Source organism: Aspergillus candidus (assembly GCF_002847045.1).
Source record: "Aspergillus candidus strain CBS 102.13 unplaced genomic scaffold BDW47scaffold_4, whole genome shotgun sequence".
In the NCBI taxonomy this organism is placed as follows: domain Eukaryota; kingdom Fungi; phylum Ascomycota; class Eurotiomycetes; order Eurotiales; family Aspergillaceae; genus Aspergillus; species Aspergillus candidus.
The window spans coordinates 549,692-566,803 of NW_020194009.1; the positions used below are offsets into that span (position 1 = coordinate 549,692).

A 17,112-nucleotide genomic window follows, 5' to 3' on the forward strand; every position below is an offset into this window, starting at 1 on the left:
TCTTTCCGCCAATCAGTGCCCGGGTATGCTCTTCCCGATTCGGTAATTCCGAACGAAGCTGGGGAGATCTGACTGAGTAATGATGGACTGACTTGGGGAATGTTGCATCCGGCCCATGAGTTGCCCAAATTCAGCCCTGCGCAAACTTCCCCGAATCGTCGGATCAGCCATGTGAGCCGGTCCGGCTTGCCCAAAACCGACTAACGGCCGACACGACCAGCCACTGAGACTCGGCTTCGGAATCATGAGATCCTTGTGAACCGATCGGGCGATTGGGCATACTATCATGCGCATATCCGCTGGGGTATCATTGGAGCAACTCGTGATCACGGGGTGATTCTGTTTACATGTGGGGAAGCGGCTATCTTAGAAAAGATACGGGGGGACATCGAAAAAGAGGAGACGGCTGGACGACCCGACATTTCCCCCAACTCCGCATCCGGCCCCGACAGTCACGTCATGGCGCCATCGCGTTCTACTGCTTTCCTCATCGTGACTCGGCTTCCCCGGGGTTCTCTTATGGGTAGCCTACTCGCCCAGTCATGATCGAATAGGACCAGGGAGGGGGTGGAGTCGGCGATGACAGCATCTGTGGCCCGGTTCCGTCTCCACGTCCCCACCGTTTTCAGGCTCACTCCGGTGCCTCTACGTAGAATTGAAAATGCAAATAAATAGGTATGATGCTCTCGTCCTCTCTTTTGGAATCCTAAGTGCACCACTATCATTCATCTATCCATTATCCTCTCTCCTACAGCCCACTCGACAAGAACGAACAAGGGCTTTTTTCGCGGCGCATCTATCCATTTCTTCATTGTCATCCAGCCCATCTGCTATCCACATGTCTGACCACGCAAAAGAAAAGGACAAGATAGAAGGCCTCGAGGATCCGCCCCCTCGAGTGTTGTCCAATGACCATCCCACCCAGACGCTGGCTGAGAATGTTTCTTCGAGCGCTAGTGACGGCTCGGGGGAACCCACCAAAGAGATCCATTATGGCGGGAGGCGTGAACTCACAGACGACGAGTGCTACGACAAACTCGGTTTCTGCTTCCCCTGGTGGAAGAAGTGGATGATTCTCTCTGTTATTTTCGTTGTCCAGATGTCCATGAATTTCAACACGGGTGTCTACGCCAACGCTATCCCGGGACTTACAGAGGATTTTGGCATTAGCGAACAGGCTGCCCGCGTGGGCCAGGCTGTTTTCCTCGTGGCATATGCATTCGGTTGCGAACTCTGGGCTCCCTGGAGTGAGGAGCTGGGGCGTTGGCCGATTATGCAGCTCAGTTTGTTTCTGGTCAATATATGGCAGATTCCCTGCGCCGTTGCTCCTAACTACGCAACCATCGTAGTGTGCCGCATCCTCGGTGGTCTCAGCTCGGCTGGTGGCTCCGTCACTCTCGGTATGACCGCTGATATGTGGGAGGCGGAAGACCAAGGCTTTGCAGTGGCCTTCGTCGTGCTCTCCTCAGTTGGTGGCTCGACGGTGGGCCCGTTCTTTGGCGGCTTCATCGGCGAGTACCTCGACTGGCACTGGGTGTTCTGGATCCAGTTGATTTTTGGTGTGGTCACCCAAGTTATGCACTTTTTTATGGTCCCCGAGACACGAGCGACCATCCTGATCGATCGCGAGGCCAAGCGGCGGCGTAAGTCTGGGGAAGCCGACGTCTATGGCCCTTCTGAGGTGAGTCCTGGGTTGGACGCCAAGGAGGTACTCCGCATCTGGCGCCGGCCGTTCGAGATGTTCATCCGCGAGCCGATCGTCCTGTTCCTGTCGCTTCTGTCGGGTTTCTCAGACGCCCTGATCTTCGTTTTTACCGCCTCCTTCCCCCTGGTGTTCCAACAATGGGACTTCAGCGTCCTCGCCGTCGGTATGACATTCGGCGCGATCCTCCTTGGGTATATCATCGCCTACGCCATCTTCCTGCCGGACGTGTGGCGACAGATGACGGTTCGCCACGCGAAGGGCGGTGGGGCGCGACTACCTGAACGCCGTCTTCTTCTCCTCCTCTTCATCTGCCCCCTCGAGCCCATCGGCTTGTTGGGCTTTGCCTGGACCACCATGGGCCCCGCGTACACCCCGTGGATCGCTCCCCTCATTTTCGCTTGCTTAATCGCCATGGCGAATTACGGCATCTACATGGCCACCATTGATTACATGGTGGCCGCTTACGGACCTTACTCTGCCTCTGCGACGGGAGGTAACGGCTTTGCCCGTGACTTCCTGGCCGGTATCGCGACCATGTATTCCACCCCGATGTACCAGAACATTGGCGGACGCTTCCACCTGCAGTGGGCTAGTACCCTCCTGGGCTGCGCGGGCGTGCTGGTCATGATCCCGATCTACGTGTTCTACTGGAAGGGCCCCGAGATCCGCGCGCGCAGCAAGTTCGCGCAGACGCTGGAGGCAGACCGACAGCGGCATGCGGAGCGACGGGCCAGCCAGGCGTTTGGCAGCCGTCGTCCGAGCCATATCTCGGCGGATGAAAAGCCCTTTGGTAGCTGAAGAGGTGGGGTTGGCAGTCAGCTTACGACATGAAATGTTTCAATGATGACGATACCACACCATTACATACATGAGCCATTTTGATCCTGATCCGTCGCGTGATATTACATGGAGTTCTGGAACCCTTCGGCCTTCGGAAGTTGGCCGACACGCTACGGGTCGGCAAGATCAAGCATATATGCGCGGGATGACACTGTTGATAGGTGGATATTCTGTCAACCCTTGTACCTAGTTAGCCTATGCAGGAATCAGTCTCATATGCTGTAACGTCGCATGTCGTTCTTTCTTAGCCTAGATATCGTTATCACTAGCCAGTATCTACTATCTAGGCAGCACAATCTGATCAGATCGCGTCTCCACCAGCCCACATCGCCATTTTAGCCTCCCCCTTTTTGTCACAACACGCCGATCGGCATGTGCCAAATTGACAGAATTAAATAGTGACGATCTCTTCAAGTGTTTCTCTTAAATATCGTCAAGTATCCAAGCCATAAATTATAAAAACATAACAAGACACCATGCGACGCACCGCCCTGCTCCCCCTCCTCGCACCGCCCCTCCTCGCATCCCCTACCCTCGACATCCTCTCCCAAAACGTCGCCGGCCTCCCCGCCTTCCTCAACCCCAACGGCGAAGGCGACAAAACCGCCAACTCGCACGAACTCGGTCGCCGCTTCGCCCAGTACAACTACGATGTCATCCACGTCCAGGAGGACTTCAACTACCACGCTGCTATCTACGAATCGGACGGCGATGCTCACCCCCACCGCACGGCTACTTCCGGCGGCGCGGGGATCGGCTCCGGCTTGAATACCCTTGCTCGGTATCCCTGGGTGGACTTTGAACGTGTCAAGTGGGAGACTTGCTCCGAGGCTAGTGGGGCTGATTGTCTCACACCGAAGGGGTATACGCGGATGAGGATGAGGGTTGAGGAGGGGGTCTATGTTGATTTCTATAATTTGCATGCTGATGCGGGGTAAGTTGTTTGCCATCTTTTTTTCTCTTTCCTTTGCACCTGTATTTGTGGCGCTGCTTTAATTTTGTCTGTTTCGGCGCTTGTTAACTCTAGTATAGGTCCGAAGAGAAAGATGTCGCTGCGCGAAGTGCCAACCTGCAACAGGTAGCAGATGCGATCGGTGCCGACTCTGCCGGAAACGCGGTCATCGTCTTCGGAGACACCAATGCCAGGTATACCTCTTCCGGGGAGAGCGTGCGCGCGTTTACGCAGGAGCAGGGCATGAAAGATCCATGGGTGGATATTGTGCTCGGCGGCGAAGAGCCCGTACAGGGCACGCCGGCGAGGAAGTGCGACAGTCCCACGAAGAACCAGACCTGTGAGGTTGTGGATAAGATCTTGTATGTCCCCCTCTTATTTCCTTTTGGATCTCACGATTTTTGTAGACGGGAAAGAAGTGAAGCTCATTGAGGGTTTGTGTAGCTATCGCGGCAGTCGGACGATCAACTTGAGTGCGACGTCGTGGCGGTATGAGGATGACCGGTTTCTGCAGGATGGGAAGCTACTGTCGGATCATAATCCCATCGCGGCTAATTTCACCTGGGAGAGGTCTGCGTCGCTGAGACAGAGTGATCTGTTTGGGGGTCCGCATGGGTAGGTATCTTCTCGTCCCGTAAGCTTGAATAAAGATACTGACAAGTAGAAGCACCTGGTTCAACGACCTTATTTCCCTTCCCACCACAACAACAAAACTAACAAAGATCTCCCTCCGTGGCGAGGAGCGCGTAGACTCCGTCGGTGTCACACTTTCCTCCGGCGAGAGTTTCACCCATGGCGGAAAGGGCGGGAAGTTAGATGAGCTGCAACTTGAGAAGGACGAGTTCTGGACACGGGCGACCTTATGCCAGGGGAAGAAAAACGACCACACCAGAATCTTCTACCTCCGAGCAGACACGTCGGCTAGCAGGACCGTGAGTGCCGGTGCGGAAACGGACGATTGTCAGAGCTTTGAGGCTGCGGACGGGTGGCAGATTGTAGGGGCCTTTGGGCAAGACGGGGAGGAGGTTGACCAGCTTGGTTTCATCTATGGGTTGCAGTAGATAGACTCTGATGGCCATAGAACATTAGGAAGTGACGTTGGTGCAGCTAGATGAAAGCATGTTGCAAACATTGACTGTGTATAAACCATGCGGAGCTATATTAACGTTCCAGTTAAGCATCATCCGTGTTGAATCCGTCGCGCGGATTTTGCTCATGGCTGTCCGCCTCTTCAGGGGCAGTTCACTGGCCGATCGTACCAGGATCGTAGTTCCGTGATACATTAGGCCTCGACGTTCTGTCTGGGGAAATACCCGCACCGAATCAGGGCGGCAATGATCGGCGCCAAGCTACCCCGTGGTATCGGCAGATTCCGATCGTCGTTGCAGACCGAGACATGGCTCCATCATCTACCGTCAGTAGTGGACTTCGATGTCGTTTCACCTCGAACAGGTGCTCCATATAGCTTCTAAAACGATCGTCATTTCCTGATTGTCCACGGAGCCTAACACGGAGCGTCGTCCACAATGTCCGTGCATCGCGATGGCAATAGTATCACACTATAGAGACGAAAGGCATAAATACAGCAACAGATCGTTCAAAGCCATGATATCTTGCAACAGACACAACAGCCTTGCACCTCCCAGCACACTCCAGTCATTACCAATTCGCAACAACTTCAATCGCCAAAATGAAGCTTTCCATCCTTGCCACCATCCTTCCCCTCGCTCTGGGCAGCGTCATTCCCCGTGCCGACAGAGGCAGCTATGCTGCTCCGGGCTTGGGTGCACGCAAGCAGGAGCTGCTGGACGCTGGCGCCAACACCATGGACATGGCCATTGCCATGCTCGAGACGTAACTTTCTCTCCCCGACTGTACTGTCTGTTGACCGCACTAACAACTGGTGTCCAGCGAGAACATGGGAACCGACTACGAATATGGTAGGTGGCCCAGAAATCTATGGTCCACACACAGATATTAACAGCTAATAGGAGACGGCAAGAGCGGTGACGCCACCAACTTTGGTATCTTCAAGCAAAACTGGATGATGCTGCGCCTGTCCGCGTCCGAGTTCAAGGGAATGTCTGCCGAGGAGGTTGACGAGGGAGCCATTCTCAAGTATGATTCTTCCCGGCCGTGGTAGATGAGAGTGAGCGTGTACTAATGACTTAATAGCGAGGATCTCGGAAAGGACATCCAGGCCCGCCACGACAGCGAGGAGTTCTACGGCTTCGACAAGTGGTGCGGTGGTCACCGCAACGGCGAGACTGGTCTCGGTAACCCCGACACCGACGATATCCACAGTACGTTTCTTCTCTTAGTGTTGACCTCGCGGTTTTGGGTGTGAGTCCAGATACTGATCAATCAACACAGACTACATGGCTGGTATCACTTGGATCCAGGAGCAGATTGAGAGCGATGAGAAGTTCCAGACTGACGACACCCGCTTCTGGGTTGACGTTGTTCCCATCTAAGTTATGTTGTCTATACGGCTACTGTACTGGTGATCAAAATGTGTACCATTGTTTGGGCCGGTCAGGCTTTGATAACGGTGGCGGCTGGAGGTGTTTGCCTGTAGGGCTGGCTGCTGGACAGTCAATTATTTCATTCCTTAACTCGATGTCTGCGCAGACTGTTTTGTACTTGTCAATTTGATGACAGATATTTGTGTCTCATTTTATATAGCATAGTCGAAATGGATGGTACTATCACCCTGTCCTATTGTCCTGGTATCTAGATCTATGTAGATATATCGTGGATAGAGGGTTTTCCTTTGGCTGTGGACTAGATATGTCATTTTTCCATTTCCTATGGAGTCTAGAGCGTTCATAGAGGCATTCTTTTTGTCAAAGTGTCGCTGCTACAATCGGGTAATACCTCTACTATAAATCGAGAAATGGTGTGTGTAGATCTCAGTATCCTCGTATGGCGAAATTGACAGGACAAGTGCATGTACACGTGTTTGAGCAATCGGCATAAAGACACGAACATATTGCAAGTCAGTAATTTAACAATACTAGCTTGGTTAAACTAAAGATACCAAGGCTATATGGTCCCACAATTCTCATTTCCAAAGAGCCCCCAAGACGAACAGAAACGAAGTAAAGATGGTTCTCTTCAAGGTTGACATAATTGATCCGTACGCCGCTGGTCTCGCTGTACTAATAACATTCTTTGTTGTGAGCGCCCTTTGAGACACCAGTGTCAAATAGCCGAGTCACAGCCCTAACCGCTCACGACAACAAGCAATCTCGACCATCTACAATGTTTATTTCCATCCCCTGAGAGCATACCTCGGTCCCCGACTTCTAGGAGCCAGCAGAATCCCGATCGCATATCGCAATGCGTCCGAGATTACCAACGAAGCAGCCACCCAGCCACCATTGTTTAATGGCCATTGTATTCCCACTATTCGGAAATGTTTTGTCTAGAGCGGTGGCTGAAAAAACCAGGTACCCTGCTTGCAGATGATAATAAAGCTGCTAGCCAGCTTTTCCGTGGCATCTCGCAACTGTATAGGGAAAGAGTACATATCCAATTGTCACATATATAGGCTATGATATCTCTTCTAACGCGTTCAAAGCATGGCATAGGTAGTGATACGAATAATGGTATGCAAAATAGTACTCACCTTCGATATCCATCTATCGGCAGATGTGGAAGCATGACTCGCGAGAGGTCGGTTTGGACGTGGCACATGAGTCCGCTGTTTATGTACTTTCCGCCGACAGAAAAGACATAACACACCGCTGCGATGTCAGATCCCGGCAATTTAAACTCCCACGCAAAGTACGCACCGTCATTGGATGGGTAGTTGGACTCTATGTATTACGAGAAGAATACAAACTTGTGGACCGGGCTATTGTGTTGCAAATATGGGTACAAGCAACAAAGTTCTTTTTCGTCTGTATTCCGTAATCCTAGTTTAGTGGATTGTTGATTTCAGAGGTTGGGCCGACAAGAGATCAGTGGAACATCAATAACTAGGGCTAAAATTTCCACCGGCCGGAGGATACAAGTGGCTGTAACCCCCCTGCCCCCCCGCCGCCAACCCTAGAGAAATTGCCCCGTTGGCTGCTGTCTCCACGGGGTAGAACTGGCCCCTCGTAGTACCATGGACCAATGTTAATCGGATTCACCTTCTTGGTCTGAGCAGCTAGGTGCTCACCTATGCCCTATGCAGCCTTGTCTTGGGTGAAGTTCTATTACCATCGGTATACTAAACTCCCATAATCGATGCGAAGTAAGGTAAGATCGAGAACCATCTATTGTTGGAATATCAGTCAGGTTAAGCCCTATACCAAGCGCTAATCAACCTTTTGGCGTAGCTGTCTTGAGATCTATTGATTAAGTCACCAGAGCAAGGGATAGCTGTCAGAATTAGACGTAAATAACCTGTGACACAGATTCGGAACCACAAACTACGAAGGACTTCGCTTGTCATATCGAGTGTTTCTTTCCTCTGCGGAGGGTCTCGAGTGGCTCTGAGACATAGCCTAACCGGGCTGCGATCTTAAGACATACAGGAATTCGTGTGAAACTTGAGTATGTGGCTCGAAATAATTCGTCTGTGTGATCAGCAGCAAGCGTCTACTCCCAGAATGGGGTGAAACGACTATCTATTGTGTGGAACAAGGAATTGAAAACGGTAAGCAAATGGAGACAATAAAAGATTACAACGAGTGGAACAATAAAGACATGTCAAGTCTAAGGTATTGTCTAAAGTGATACGGTCTTGAATATGCATTGTCATCTCTAACAGCAGGCAGCTTAGAACACTATCACGATTTCAACTACATTCGTAAACCCTAAAGATAACCCGAAAAAAAGGGGACCAAAGTCTTGCGGTACTTGCGAGCCAAGCGCAATATGAATAGCGAATATAATAAGCCAAAATAGCCATATATAACTAATCAATAAAGGCGAAACTCCTCCCCTCCATACCGAGACATGACCGTTGAAACGAAGACATTGCCACTGGCAACATGCAAAGTAGCGTCGATAAACCGCCATTCCTCGAGTGTTAAGCTCTCTTCAGCCCGCAACCGTTGAATCTCAGCATCCATGCCTATCTCAATTTGCAGCTGGAAAGCCTGCGTCATTGCCACGGCCGACTCGTCGGTGGGAAGACACAATAGGGCTTTCACAACGTCTACGGCGTTGATCATGTAGATTACTTTGCCTGTGTCATAGGCCTTTTTCTCCTTTGCCCACGAGCCCAAATCATTTGCCACGGAGACGTGGTCCTTCAACAACCGAAGGTATTTCTCCAGTCGTGGGCTATTGAGATCGACAGAAGAATTCAGGGCGAACTTTGTGCAGCCGAGGACATACCTGCGAGATGATCAGATCTTTTCATGGAGGGAGATATTGTGTGAACCAACGGAACTGCAGCATCTTCATGCCGATAGAGTAGAAAATCCTCCATATTGGGAAAGTCTTTTGGTGGGGGTGGCCGCTCAAAGAACCTGACCATAAGATCTATCATCTCTTCACCCGCGTTGTTTCCCGCCCCACAATCCAGGGACCGAATCTCATTCATGGCGTTGTCAATGAGGAGTTGTAGTGGGGTTCTTGTCTGTTCGTTGGGCTGATATCCGGGTCGCATGCGGTCCACGAATAGGCTCTTGACCTCCGAGAACTGATTCCATCAACAAGTTAGACGGCATGGACAAAGGAGCTTAACAATGCCATAAGTAAAACAGCTCAAGGGATTTTAACAGCAAAACGGAGTGGGGCAGGAAAAAACAATTTGCAATCTTGGACGCTCACATAGTCAATGTTGTGCATTTCCCAGAAGTCTAACAAAATTGGAATTGTCAGCATTTAGCCCCGAGGACATGAAAACATTTGGACACCATGTACCATCGAATATAAAAATAAAAACGTTCACTACGGCAAGGAGCCGGGTACGCTGTTTATCACCCTCGGAGAAAAGATAGACTGGAAACTTGACCCATCCCTCCTCCATATTATTCGCGAGCTCCGCGCGCGCAATCTCTGCAATCGAATGTCGAGACTTAAATATCTGCTGCGAGGATTCGTCGGCTGCAAAAAGTGACAGAAACACTCGGGCAGTATCCACGGTGACTTGCCAGTATTTGCTCTGGCGACACGATGAAATCGCAGTGGCCCATGGCAGGCCTGCCTGGCTGGGGAAAATGTCGATTGCATGCTCAGAACGACCGTTCTCTCCACATTCTTGGCCGTCCATTCCGAAGAACTCATGGTTTTGCAACTGGTCATTGAGCAAAAGCACTGGAAGCCTGAGATACTTGATACCACCGTTGAGGTAATCATAGGAGTAGTTAACAGGAAACTGATATTCCCGGTTGGTTGGAGATGACAGCCCCTCTGTGCACCACATGTCTATCAGCTTACCCATGCACAATAGATCTCTTGATCGGGGAGCTTGGACAAATACCTATGACTTACCATTTACTAGTTGAATCGAGCTAGTGGCGTTTGTAGTCATTTCAAGTGATGGGGACATCTTCTTACCTCTCCAACCGACGTGTATATGATTGAATAGAAGTGGTATATTAGCTTGACATATATATCAATGGGTAATTCTGACTTGGTCTACGCTGTCAGTGTCCAATTCTCAGTATTTATTGTAGGCGGGAATTGGTCTCAGCGAACAAGGCAGCTGTACTATCAGCAAGGTTCCATCTTTGATCTTGTCAACAATAGATGGGGGCGTGCCTATCCGTGTGACTTGGCTTTTTATTTGTGACGCACTCCTTCCACTACCACGGAAATTATATCGCACGCCGTGGCCACCAAACATAGCCGCATATCCGAAGTTGGGATTGTGAGACATGCGTCCCGGAGTCCCAAGGCTCAAAACAATGTCAGCTAAATTGTGATGATTGTCTATGTTCTTGCTGCATAGAGGGCTCGTTTCATCCGACTGGCTGATAAGACCGTTTAATAGACTGTTCGACGACCCACTATCAATCTCATCAAGTAGCTGAAATCGACCACGGCTTCACATCCATCAATTTGTTGTTTATTACAGCTTTTATGCGAAATGAGGGGCTACTTTGATGTCTAGAAACCGTGGAACTCTACATCTACATGGCTGGCTGAAATCTTCCGTGAAGGGAGCACGGATAACATCTGGTGTACCACAGTTTTGCAATACAGAGGTATGATTCGCCGTAGTTAAATTAGACGTTGCGACATCACCCAGTAGTTAGCTGACTTGGGGCATGTAGTTGTCTGTGTTTTTGCAGAAACCCCCTCCCATGTCTCATGACACGTCCCTACAGTCCCACTCGTGAGAAGTATGGTACTGTTGTCGTATCTCTAGTGATTGAAGAAGCTGTAAACATGCTTTTTTATACGAAAACCTGATGGGACCTTCTGCATGCGTTGTACTTGGGTTAATATGATGATTGCTTGCATCTACACCAGGATATCAAGTTTATGTCAGCCACTGCACCAAAATAGCGAATCAGTACTTTATCAGGCTTGATATGACTGATATCCCGACTGTTCCTTTCCGCCTCCGGCGCCCTCCGTCACAGCTGAGGAGACGGCCAATCACTATAAGGAGCAAAATATTGGTACAGAAGTGGCCGTCCTGCTCATACTTTTGGGGTCAATTATCCGGCCATTATACACGGCGGGGGTAAACATGCAGTTGAGAAAGATCCCAGGCGCAGACCCCATAGTTCTTCAACTCCAGCTGATCTCCGGCTGCATCGCCGGATTTGCCCTGGTGCCGATTGGTGTATTCTTCGCGTGGTTGATTTATTGAGTTGATGAACGTGACCCTCGCTAGACCCGCGAGATTAGTGACCTCGCCTGGTTGATTTTCTCCATCGCCGTGCCTCCGTTCATGACTCAAGAGTGTGTAATTTCGTATCTAATCGCTCTTGATCCACGACCGTCGTCGTCATTCCACCGCTGGGTTGCTATCGCTTGTACTGCGTCTGCAGTGTCTATGAGTGCGGATCTGGCGACACACCTTGTCCATCATGGGCCGATGGCTTGGGAGGGTATCTTTACTTTTTGGATTGTTACTATATTGTTTGGGGTCGCTATCGCTTTATTATTCATCTGTAACTTCAGAAAATCTAGAGCTGATAAATGAGTGTGTTTTAGTTCCACGACGGTGTCGGGAGTCATCGTCTGTGTTGGTAGAAGTGTTTCATGCCGTTCATTCCTTGCCCCGAATGATAGTCGTCCAGGTGTTCTTGGCTTTATTCTCATTTTATTCATATAGCTGCTCTCTGAAGTTTCCGAAATTCTAGATCAGATGCTGATAACGTCAGTCTAATAACAGTTTTCACCTATAGAAACCGCCATGGGCGTCATGAGATATAGAGAACCCAATCCTTCCCAATCAAGCAATTCAGTGTGGCGCATAAAGGGTTGGCAGTTACCCTATCACAAGCAGAATTCTTATCACCGTGATTATCTAGACCCTCTTAATTATCAACCATGTCGTCTGGTCTCATGCACGCACGGAATTCAGTTCCGTCAACCTAGAGACGGACCTAAGCTTCCGTTCGACGCGCGGGAGTTCATGAGTTAGGGCATGTGAAGTCTAATGACTTGACGCCACCCGGTCCCCCTCCGATCAGGTGATCGGTATTGAAGTACAGCTCCGGGAGGAGATAGCCTTCGCATTCTGGTCATGATTTGAATATGCTACTGATGTCGGACTGATATCATCTGCTACCGATGGGTCCATCGGGGATGGAGTGCTGATCTCCGTATCCCGTGAGGAGGTCATTGCGACGATGGCTATTTAGAAGAGAAGCAGTCCCTGCTATAGGAACTCCCATAGATCAGTTGCCAGATTCACAAACCTCAAAAAGCCTAGTTCTCTTTTCACTCTTCACAACAAACAACGAGGCTGGCCTTGCATTCACAATGTCCTTTTTGAGGAACTTCTTTGGTACGTCCTCTGCCAAGGACGTCGACGATAAGCAGCCCGTGCGTGCTTTACCGGCTTCCTGGTACACCTCCCATGCCTTCTACGAGCTTGAACGACGATCGATCTTCTCTCGGAAATGGCTTCTCACAACTCACAAGCATCGTGTCCCCAATGTCGGTGACTGGGTGCCTTACGACGTCGCTGGCTATCAATTCGTGATTTATAGAGACCATCGAGGTAGCCTCAGCGCTTTCCACAAAGACAACTACCTCCCAGTCCATCTCCATATTGACCGAAACGGCTTTATCTGGGTCAATTTGGATGCTGGAGACGTGCCCGAAGTGGCTTGGAAGGATGACTTTGACGGCGTTGACGAACAACCTCGCTTCGATCACTACAACTTCGAAGACTATGTCTTTGACCACACTTGGGACATGGAGGGCGACTTCAACTGGAAGATTCTTGCCGATAATTACAATGAGTGTTACCACTGCCGAGTCGCCCATCCTGACATCCCAACCATCGCCGACCTCAACTCCTACTATGTGAACACCAAGGATGGCCACATCCAACACTTTGGCGCCCAGCGACCTGAACAAGTTGAAAAGGGGTTCCGGATAGCCACCACGTATTTCTGGCCTAACGCGTCCTTCAATATCTCGTGAGTACATCCCTTCCAAGCAAATTAATTTCCAATTAGGTTAACCCAACAGACCCAATTTCTTCTTCATGCAGCGGTTCACCCCAGTCAGCCCGACCAAGTCGGTCATGCGTTACGAGGTCTATCGCCACAAAAACGCCACGGACGAAGACTTCACCTTGATTAGTGACATGTATAAGCGTATCATGTCCGAGGACAAGGTCCTTTGTGTCAACACCCAGAAGAACCTCAACGCGGGGGTCTTCGTCAACGGCGAGCTCCACCCTGAGATGGAGAAGGGACCTCTTCATTTCCAGAAGACCGTGCGCGAGGTCGTCACGGCACATCACCAGAAGGAGGAGGTTGCTGGACACGAAATCTGGCCTGCCCACGTGAATGTCCCAGAGGTAGCCACTGATACTGGAGCTACCCGGAGTCTCTATACTGCTATGGATGGCTGTAGCAGAGAGGACGATGTGCCTGGCGAAGCTCTGCACGGCAGTCTTCCTCCCGCGGTTGCTGTCTAGATTTCTGTCCGGGTTTTTGTCTATGAGATTTATATGGAGAAGGATGACTGTGCGAGCCAGACGAATCGTCATGAAATGGTATGATCAGTCATAACTATTGGCTTGATTGTTGCCCGAGAATGACTCCGCTTGGCGCTGCACTTGGTGCACTTGCTGCAGTTGGTATAGACATAATCCTCCCAATCAACATTGCTATGATGTCGGACGGCTCCACAAATCCTCCCTTTGTCCCTGTTCGTCTTTTTTTTCATCTTTCTTGATTTTCTCACAATGTGTATTTTCGGAGTATACAAAGGGCATTGCACGTTATGATATGGCAGGGTACTTAATTCTGAGAAGGGAGACTATAATTAAGAATCCGAGTGATCCAATCCAGTCAGATATTTACTTGTTTTACTCGTCCGTAGTAGTATCAGATCCTCGACGGAACTTTATACAATGCATGTTCCCGCTGAATAAGCATATATGCCCCTGAATATTATGCTGGCCAGACTAACCCGATCCGGTAACTAGCTTTTTCGTCCACCAGCCAATGAGATCATTCTGACTGACTTCCCCCTCTTCAACATTTAACTTCGCATCTCCTATATCCCAGTCAGATACAGCGACGAACTCATCACTTACCCAGATCCATCCCCATGGGCGTTCCACGGTTTCAACGACAGTCTATTCATAGAAATCAATCTAGTGGAAGACAAAACAGCACTAAGGACCGGCCGGGACCATGTCGGGTGGAGCTCTGGATGCCCGCTCCACTTCCCCCTAGAGCTTTTCCACCGTCATTTCTTCCTCTGTTCCCCCCCTCCTCATTCTCTCTGTCCTTCTCTACCACCTAAGTTCGCCCCAATCGCAGTCGTTGGTAAGTCGGCGAGCATGGAACCCGATAAATATGTCGATCCCTACCTGACTCGACCGGACACGGCGGTGTTGCAGACCCTGTTATCTGATATCCAAGATCGGTCCCAGCAGTCAGGTGACCGTGATCATAGCACTAGTCAAGGTACCGCCTATTCCTTTGCATGTGGAACGAACATCTTGAGCTAACAATACCCCAGAAAAAGTGGTCATAGACCAATTGGAAACTCTCAATGATCCGGGGCGTGTTGGGTTTGAGCCCACCGTCACGCTCACCTGGGACACTCCCGACCTGCAACGCAGGTTGCCGCCATGGGCAAACAAATGGCTGCTGCAGCCTTATCTCAATGTAGCCCGCAAGGTGGTCCGCGTCGAGACTGATGTCGTGATGCTCAATCACCTCATTATCTACTTCACGACTCTCGTCCCTAGCGCTCTCTACCTCTACTACCACTTCACTTGGCTCCATGGCGTCCTCCACTGGATCATGCAGTCTTACTTTGTCGGCACCTACACCCTCATGATGCACCAGCACATCCACATGGGCGGGATCCTCAGCAAGCCCTTCTGGCTCTTCGACTCGGTCTTCCCCTACATCACCAATCCGCTGATGGGCCACACGTGGAACTCGTACTACTACCACCACGTCAAGCACCACCACGTCGAGGGCAACGGGCCCGGTGACCTCTCCTCCACCGTGCGCTACCAACGCGACGACCTCTCTAACTTCCTCTGCTACGTCGGCCGCTTCTTCTTCTTCGTCTGGTTCGAACTCCCCCTGTATTTCATCCGCAAGGGGCACCTACTTCAAGGTCTGAAGGCCGGCTTCTGGGAGCTAGGCAACTACTTCGCCATCTACGCGCTGTATACCCATGCCAGCGCGCGTGCCACCGTCTTTGTCTTCATTCTCCCGGTATCGCTCCTCCGCGTCGGCCTCATGGTCGGCAACTGGGGTCAGCACGCCTTAGTCGATGAGACAGATCCAAACTCGGACTTTCGCTCCAGCATCACCCTCATTGACGTACCCGTGAGTATCCAGCCTTTGCGTCTTCTTTTCCCTTTTGGATCAACTCTAACAATCGCAGAGTAACCGTTTTTGCTTCAACGACGGCTACCACACCTCCCACCACCTCAACCCCCGCCGCCACTGGCGCGATCACCCCGTCTCGTTCCTAAAACAGAAGGACCGTTACGCCAATGAACACGCCCTTGTCTTTCGCAACATCGACTACATCATGATCACGTACAAGGTCTTGACCAAGGATTACATGCACCTCGCTAAGTGCCTTGTGCCGATGGGCGATCAGATCTCCATGACGATGGAGGAGAGGGCTGCCATGCTGCAGACTAAAACCAAGCGCTTTGGGGAGAAGGAGATTAAGGCCTGTTTTGGGGGCCAATGATGCTGTCTAGGATCTGTGCCTTGGTTTGCTCGATCTATGCTTAGACAGCTTCTTCTATGGTTTCTTGTACGGTATTACAGATCGTAGGGTAGACCTCGAATGTATGATAGAATAATTGTACATCTACTGGCTGCTTCCTACGGCTGTTTCCACCATATCACTCATGCGAATATCCAAATTCTACGGCTCCACCCTCATCCGTCGTAATTGGGACAGTGGGGTTTAAATTGAGATAATCACATATCCATTTCAACTTATTAAAAGAACAGTCCTATTTTTATCCATGCAAATTACAGATCCTATCAGATCCAAGCGCGAGTCTCACTGTCCTGACACGCATTATCTAATCCTCAAACTAATCCTCAAACCAATGTAGCGTATTGATATTCATGCAGGCCGGAGATATAATGCCAACTAGTAGCCAGTCCCCCTTGCACTGACAACACAAAAATAAATATAACTCACATATACGATACATCCAGATCAACTTAACACTCGGAGAAAAAAACAACGCCACAAACCCTAACAGAGTCAACACCAACCGACCTGCAAGTTTTATTGCCACACTCCCCATATTGCCACCAGGCGACGCGGATGATCCTGGCCCTGTCGCATCTCGCGCTCTAGGCTTTCTTTCTCTATGAGTCTGTCTACGATATTATCCTCCGATGAAGACATCGCTGACGCGTCGGGAGGCCTACTCTGTACGAACCCACGCTCGTGCTGTATAGGGTTCATTTCTAATATTAGTTTCGTCAGCCTGTTTCATGGTCTGGCGATATTCGTAACAACTTCAATTGTGTGCTCCTCGTTGGGATTCCACCCACAGTGGTTGTAAGCTTCTATCTCACTGTCTATAGACACGTACACCCTTGTCTCCGTTTATTGCCATATGGATGGCTGCATGAACACTGCTGCGCCTCATACTGCAGCGCTGGCCGTCTCCGACCGGGTTGGGAAGTTTCGCTGGGAGTTACATCTTTGGTGTGAAATAATAGCATCGTGAGAACTTTTCTAGATCTTTATATCTAAGCTTAAGAAGTTTAAAATAATTATACAAATAGATAATAATACTGATTGGTATTAATAGGAATATTATATTATTTTTAAAAACGTATTTAACTTTCACTATAGCTAGAATCTAAGTATTAATATATAGTTATCTATTTTATATGATAGGAACACTGCCTAACCAGTGTTATCATTTTCAAGCATCTTGCGCGCAACCATCACCTTGAGGCGGTTTTCAGGTCCAAGAAATTTATCATAATGTGTATGGTAGATGACACGGCTTGGATTC

The 17,112-nt window shown here is 49.9% G+C and overlaps 6 protein-coding genes across 6 annotated transcripts; 5 read left to right on the plus strand and 1 right to left on the minus strand.

Moving 5' to 3' along the window:
• Positions 1-178: 178 nt before the first annotated feature.
• BDW47DRAFT_99384 (putative MFS transporter) lies at positions 179-2,746 on the plus strand. The gene has a single exon (XM_024820874.1). The coding sequence runs from the start codon at positions 662-664 to the stop codon at positions 2,501-2,503; it is 1,842 nt and encodes a 613-aa protein (XP_024675622.1). The 5' UTR covers positions 179-661; the 3' UTR covers positions 2,504-2,746.
• Positions 2,747-2,921: 175 nt separating this feature from the next.
• On the plus strand, positions 2,922-4,615 carry BDW47DRAFT_56586 (endonuclease/exonuclease/phosphatase family protein). Its single transcript, XM_024819325.1, has 4 exons — positions 2,922-3,479; positions 3,578-3,859; positions 3,942-4,112; positions 4,165-4,615. The coding sequence occupies exons 1-4, from the start codon at positions 3,022-3,024 to the stop codon at positions 4,556-4,558; spliced, it is 1,305 nt and encodes a 434-aa protein (XP_024675623.1). The 5' UTR covers positions 2,922-3,021; the 3' UTR covers positions 4,559-4,615.
• A 325-nt stretch (positions 4,616-4,940) lies between these two features.
• On the plus strand, positions 4,941-5,971 carry BDW47DRAFT_133120 (glycoside hydrolase family 134 protein; the record flags this gene model as incomplete). The annotated part of the gene is made up of 5 exons (XM_024817748.1): positions 4,941-5,351; positions 5,409-5,437; positions 5,489-5,615; positions 5,673-5,800; positions 5,871-5,971. Exons 1-5 carry the CDS (start codon positions 5,188-5,190, stop codon positions 5,969-5,971), a joined length of 549 nt encoding a protein of 182 aa, XP_024675624.1. The 5' UTR covers positions 4,941-5,187.
• A 2,439-nt stretch (positions 5,972-8,410) lies between these two features.
• On the minus strand, positions 8,411-9,711 carry BDW47DRAFT_122651 (terpene synthase family protein; the record flags this gene model as incomplete). Its single annotated transcript, XM_024815884.1, has 4 exons — positions 8,411-8,831; positions 8,882-9,138; positions 9,270-9,298; positions 9,363-9,711. 4 exons carry the CDS (start codon positions 9,709-9,711, stop codon positions 8,411-8,413), a joined length of 1,056 nt encoding a protein of 351 aa, XP_024675625.1.
• A 2,350-nt stretch (positions 9,712-12,061) lies between these two features.
• On the plus strand, positions 12,062-13,721 carry BDW47DRAFT_56592 (aromatic ring-hydroxylating oxygenase subunit alpha). The gene is made up of 2 exons (XM_024819326.1): positions 12,062-13,048; positions 13,101-13,721. The coding sequence occupies exons 1-2, from the start codon at positions 12,384-12,386 to the stop codon at positions 13,552-13,554; spliced, it is 1,119 nt and encodes a 372-aa protein (XP_024675626.1). The 5' UTR covers positions 12,062-12,383; the 3' UTR covers positions 13,555-13,721.
• A 456-nt stretch (positions 13,722-14,177) lies between these two features.
• BDW47DRAFT_99390 (uncharacterized protein) lies at positions 14,178-15,953 on the plus strand. The gene is made up of 3 exons (XM_024820875.1): positions 14,178-14,554; positions 14,610-15,436; positions 15,495-15,953. The coding sequence occupies exons 1-3, from the start codon at positions 14,428-14,430 to the stop codon at positions 15,810-15,812; spliced, it is 1,272 nt and encodes a 423-aa protein (XP_024675627.1). The 5' UTR covers positions 14,178-14,427; the 3' UTR covers positions 15,813-15,953.
• Positions 15,954-17,112: the final 1,159 nt, after the last annotated feature.